Source organism: Rhinichthys klamathensis, unplaced genomic scaffold (genome assembly GCF_029890125.1).
Source record: "Rhinichthys klamathensis goyatoka isolate OS25496 unplaced genomic scaffold, OSU_Roscu_1.1 h1tg000637l_1, whole genome shotgun sequence".
NCBI lineage: Eukaryota > Metazoa > Chordata > Actinopteri > Cypriniformes > Leuciscidae > Rhinichthys > Rhinichthys klamathensis.
This window is the reverse complement of record NW_026607083.1, coordinates 470,001-477,061: the sequence shown is the minus strand read 5'-3', so window position 1 is coordinate 477,061 and position 7,061 is coordinate 470,001. Positions and strand designations below refer to the sequence as shown.

General features: G+C 38.6%; 1 protein-coding gene across 1 annotated transcript in view; it reads right to left on the bottom strand.

The window, feature by feature from the left end:
• Positions 1–3,147: 3,147 nt before the first annotated feature.
• Positions 3,148–7,061, bottom strand: part of cap2 (cyclase associated actin cytoskeleton regulatory protein 2) — a 27,760-nt gene continuing 23,846 nt past the window's right edge. Inside the window, exon 4 of the mRNA XM_056241354.1 lies at positions 3,148–3,249. Coding sequence (XP_056097329.1) covers positions 3,148–3,249 — 102 coding nt within the window. The remainder of the gene's footprint in view (positions 3,250–7,061) is intronic.

Genomic DNA, 7,061 nt, shown 5'->3' with positions numbered 1-7,061 from the left:
TTTTCATAAGCTGTAAGCCATAATCATCAAAATAATAACAAATAACAATTATAACAGATCTCACTTTGCATGTAATGAGTCTAATATATTAGTTTCACCTTTAAAGGGCGTTTTTTACACCTGAAAGTCCGCACCAAAGTTCACGTTTTGATACATTTTATACTTTCAGAAAGTTTTGGTTTGGTTTCACACTGCAATTATGCGAGCGCACTAAAGAACTTTACGTGACACACTTCGTCATCATCTGTGTGGGCTGCATCTTGACATTGATTGGTTTGTAAATGGACGTGCGTCTGACGTCAGCGTGTTGTCAATTCGGTGGTTAACTTTGACAAATATTTGGAAAGTGTCTGCATTTTTGTGCGTTTTTTCCAGTTGACTTCTTCTTATGTCATCAGACCACACTTCAGTTAAAAGCCTCGTCTCCTCCTCTCCCCATGTGCCACGGCTCATTTCTCCGGCCACCTTCTGTTTTTTCGGCTATTTGGGAACCACCGGAGCCAGTGCCGCTGCTAGCCATTTTGGTGCCCTAAGCATAATTCCTTTATGATGCCCCCCGCCCCCCCCCAGTCCCCCCCCCTAAAAAAAAACATTTTTCATTTAGGATTTTCATTTAGGGGGGCTAAGCCCCCAATGAGGGTATGATTTATAACAAAATTAAAAAGCTAAAAAGTAACACTTTAGATTAGGCTTACTATTAACTAGTTTCATTACCATGCACTGGCATGGTTTTATAATCACTGGGATCCCGAATTTGAGGCAGGTTAGTTAGGGGTGTTCGGGGGAAATTTGGGATTTTTCTGAACTACAAATGTGCATTTTAAAGATGTTGTGAAGGCAAAAAAAAAAAAAAAAAAAAATTAGATAACAACAGCTTTAAAGCCATGTCAGTGGGCAGCTGATTATTTTTCTCTCCTCATCAGCATCACACTCTTTTTCTCTTAGTTTTTATCTTGCCCTGTCTCTTCCCCTCCTAAAGTTGGCTTTTTTAATTTACTAAAGGTTACAATTTGTATTTTATTCTCAATATGTACACATTCATTATAAATCCTGTGCCTAACATGATGAAAACGGCTTTGTTCATGTTTCTTGTCCCCTCACAATGACAGTAGCCGAAACTATTACACTAGGCTACATGTTACATAGGCCTATTTTCAGTTCAAAATGGCGAAATTAGACAAAACTATATTAGTTTGCCTAATTATTTTTTGTCATTCGTTTAACATTTATGACCTAAAAAAAAACGGTCAAATAAAGTTAAGTTTAGCTACTTACATCTTATCTCGCACTTGACCGTACACTGAAGCGTCGTGTCGCACTGTTAAAATTCGCGCTCAGCGTCTGTGAACATAAAGCCCGCCTACTTTGATTTGATTGGTCATCTCAAATATTCTGACATTGACGAGCAGTGACAGACCAATGAGGCTCAGATGAACACACACATGAACACACACACACACACACACACCCTGTCCTGTGTTTCTGACGTGCTCTCTGTCTCTGTCGGCGCCGCTGCGGAATGAAGAGGAAGAACGCGCTGAATCTGATTATAACAAGAAGTTTGATGATTGGTTTTTCATTAGGCTATTTTTGGTGCGCCCTCAGCACTTGGTGCCCTACGCACAGCGCGTGGTGGGAGCGGCGGCGCTGACCGGAGCGTCCTGTAAAAGGTCTGAAAGTCCGAACCATACAGAAATGCGTTCACACTAGAAACGAACCAAACCTTTGTTCAGTTTGACCCGGGCCGAGACGACCTCTTTTGGTCTGACCAAATTTCATCTGTTTGGTCCGGACCGCGGTCAGGGGAGGTTTCACACCTGTAATTTTGATTCGGACCAAACAAGCTAGGTGTGAAAGGGCCCTAAGTTGAATCACTGAAATAAATGAACTTTTGCACGATATTCTAATTTTTCGAGTTTCACCTGTACATTCAGTTTTAAGAGAGGAGCTGCAACAATGTCAAAAATGGGGGGAAATAATGTGCTTTTTGAACATAAAAAACATGGCAACGCTTCCTTTTACAGTACAGTACTTACGTGTACTTACCTATAAAGTACTGGCTAATATAAGGTAAGTACATGGGTTAGGGGTAGGTTCAGGGTTAGTACCTAGTTATTACCCAGTAATTATAATTAGTATAATAAGTACATAGTAAGTACATGGGTAACAGGACTGTAAAAAACAGTTAAAAAAAAAAAAAAAGACTGTAACCGGGCATGAGCTCTTTAACCGGCTTCTGTTGAGACTGCACAGACAGAGTCACACGAGTCCTTTACTGAAGAGACACTTTCAGGCAAGCTAAACATTGATATTATAGAGCTTAAATTATGACAAACTCTAAGTGTGAGATATGCTAACAGTCCTTCATGGCAAAGAGATTACATCAAGACCAGAAAACTGTGAAATATCACATTTACAGCCAGTTTAAAGATACAGGTGACACTTGACGAATGAGAATATGGTGCAAAAGTTTTCAGTAATTCAACTTAAAAGGTGAAACTAATATATTATATAGACTCATTACATGCAAAGTGAGATATTTCAAGCTTTTATTTGTTATAATTTTGATGATTATGGCGTACAGCTTAAATTCAAAATTAGAATATTGTGAAAAGGTTTTCATAAGCTGTACGCCATAATCATCAACATTATAACAAATAAAGGCTTGAAATCTCACTTTGCATGTAATGAGTCTATATAATATATTAGTTTCACCTTTTAAGTTGGGCTGTCAAATGATTAATCGCGATTAATCGCATCCAAAATAAAAGTTTGTGTTTACATAATATATGTGAGTGCACTGTGTATAATTATTTTGTATATATATAAATACACACACATGCATGTATATTTAAGAAAAAAATATTATTTATATATAAAATATTTATATTTAAATATAATACAAATGATATATAAATCTATATACATGAAAATATTTCTTAAATATATACAAGCATGTGTGTGTATTTATATATATAAAATAATTATACACAGTGCACCCACATATATTATGTAAACACAAACTTTTATTTTGGATGCGATTAATCGCGATTAATCATTTGACAGCCCTACTTTTAAGTTGAATCAGTGAAATAAATGAACTTTTGCAGGATATTCTCATTTGTCGAGTTTCACCTGGAGATGCCCTCACAGACGATGGTTTGCTCTTACCTTTGCTGGCTCTCGGTGTGTCATGGACATTTTGAGGAAGGAGCGCTGGATCTGCAGGGCGTTGTTCACCATCTCTGCCTAAAACAAGCAAATAAATGTTATATATGAACACTGTAAAAAATTACAAGATCAATAAGTTATGAAAACATATGTTTTTACCTCGTTTACTTTTACCATATGGTTTAATCATTAAAATAAGTTAAGCAATTTTCAACTTTTTTTAGAAGTTCTACAAGATTCAACTTTTTTTTACGCCAGTTTAATGTAATTTAAGTTGAAATGCCTTAAACATCAAAGTTGATTGTACTTAAAATTTAAGGCAGCAACTTTTTTTAATCTATGGATTAAAAATTAAGGATTTTGAATTAATCACATGGTTTAACATATTAATAATATATATATATATATATGGTTTAACATATAAGTAATATATACATATATATATATATATATATATATATATATATATATTATTAATATGTTAAACCATGTGATTAATTCAAAATCCTTAATTTTTAATCCATAGATAAAAAAAAGTTGCTGCCTTAAATTTTAAGGATTTTGAATTAATCACATGGTTTAACATATTTTAACCATGTGATTAATTCAAAATCCTTAATTTTTAATCCATAGATAAAAAAAAGTTGCTGCCTTAAATTTTAAGGATTTTGAATTAATCACATGGTTTAACATATTTTAACCATGTGATTAATTCAAAATCCTTAATGCATTAAAATAATTTAACACAGACGCAAAGAAAATACCGAAGCACGCAAAATTTGGTGTCCTAATTTCATATCTTGATTTTATGTATTCTAAATACACACAAGTAGATACTTTTACACTTTTTGTATAATTTCACAAAATTACACCAAAAATTCAGTTTGATTTGAAAAAATACAGAACACAATACAGTTTGCTTGGAAAAGCTCACAATAAAAATAATGTTCAAAACATAAATTTACCTTGATTTTCGTTGAACTTTTTCAACATTTATTGTGTGAAAATGTAATTTAAGTTGAAATGGCTTAAACATCAAAGTTGATTGTACTTAAAATTTAAGGCAGCAACTTTTTTTACAGTGTATATATATATATTATTAATACGTTAAAGCATGTGATTAATTCACAATCCTTAAAGCATTAAAATAACATAACATAAATTTACCTTGATTTTCTTTGATAACTATTTCAACATTATTATTGATAACTATTAACATTATTGTGTGAAAATGTCAACTCTATATTTTCAAATTATCATAGAATTTAAAATCGAATCATATTTCTATGATAATAATATTGAATGTTTTGTTATGTAAATCCATTATGGGGTTTTTGAGAAGAAGCCAGCAGAAAAAGAAAAGTGAAGTATTGGACCTTCATATAGACTTTCAGAAGTTTTAATGTGACCTTCATATAACAAAAACAGTACAAAGTTATATAAAGATCCTCCCCATCAGGGACATGAAGAGCCGAAGCTGAAGCTGAAGCAACACCTAAACGAGGCGAAGCCTACCGGGACAGAACTGAACCACACACACACACACTAACCCGACCAACACACACACACACACACACACACACACACTAACCCGACCAACACACACACACACACACACACACACACACACTGCTGTGTTTTTGTGATATATGAGGACATTCCATAGGCGTAATGACTTTTATACTGGACAAACTGTATATTCTATCCCCCTACACTGCCCCTATCCCTAAACCTGCCCATCACACACACACACACACACACACACACTGCCCCGACCCCTAAACCTGCCCATCACAGGAGACATGCTGCATTTTTACATTAAAAAAAAACATTGTTTTTTATGTTTTTTAAGCTATTTGAAATATGAGGATTCATGCAATGTCCTCATATATCACGTGTAAGTTGTAATACCAGTGTAATATGCATGTCATTATACACATTTGTGTCCTCATATATCACAAAAACAAAAGCACACACACACTAACCCGACCAACACACACACACACACACACTAAACCCGACCAACACACACACACACACACACACTAACCCGACCAACACACACACACACACACACTAAACCCGACCAACACACACACACACACTAACCCGACCAACACGCACACACACACACACACACACTAACCCGACCAACACACACACACACACACACACTAACCCGACCAACACACACACACACACACACACACACACACACTAACCCGACCAACACACACACACACACACACACACTAACCCGACCAACACACACACACACACACACACACACTAACCCGACCAACACACACACACACACACTAACCCGACCAACACACACACACACACACACACACACACACTAACCCGACCAACACACACACACACACACACTAACCCGACCAAGACACACACACACACACACTAACCCGACCAACACACACACACACTAACCCGACCAACACACACACACACACACACACACACTAACCCGACCAACACACACACACACACTAACCCGACCAACACACACACACACACACACACACTAACCCGACCAACACACACACACACACACACTAACCCGACCAACACACACACACACTAACCCGACCAACACACACACACACACACTAACCCGACCAACACACACACTAACCCGACCAACACACACACACACACACACACACACTAACCCGACCAACACACAAACACACACACACTAACCCGACCAACACACACACACACACTAACCCGACCAACACACACACACACACTAACCTGACCAACACACACACACACACACTAACCCGACCAACACACACACTTATCCGACCAACACACACACACACTAACCTGACCAACACACACACACACACACACACACACACTAACCCGACCAACATACACACACACACACACACACACACACTAACCAGACCAACATACATACACACACACACACACACACACACACTAACCAGACCAACACACACACACACTTACCCGACCAACACACACACACACACTAACCTGACCAACACACACACACACTAACCCGACCAACACACACACACACACTAACCTGACCAACACACACACACACACTAACCCGACCAACATACACATACACACACACACTAACCAGACCAACATACACACACACACACACATACTAACCCGACCAACACACACACACACTAACCTGACCAACACACACACACACACACACACACTAACCCGACCAACACACACACACACTAACCCGACCAACATACACACACACACACACACACTAACCAGACCAACATACACACACACACACACACACACACTAACCCGACCAACACACACACACACTTACCCGACCAACACACACACACACACACTAACCTGACCAACACACACACACACACACACACACACACATACTAACCCGACCAACACACACACACACTAACCCGACCAATACACACACTTACCCGACCAACACACACACACACACACATACTAACCCGACCAACACACACACACACACACACACTAACCCGACCAACACACACACACACTAACCCGACCTACACACACACACACACACACACACACACACACACTAACCCGATCAACACACACACACACACACACACAAACCCGACCAACACACACACGCACACACTAGCCCGACCAAGACACACACTAACCGGACCAACACACACACACACTAACCCGACCAACACACACACACACACACTAACCCGACCGACCTACACACACACACACGCACACACTAACCCGACCAACACACACACACACACACTAACCTGACCAATACACATACTAACCCGACCAACACACACACACACACTAACCCGACCAACACACACACTAACCCG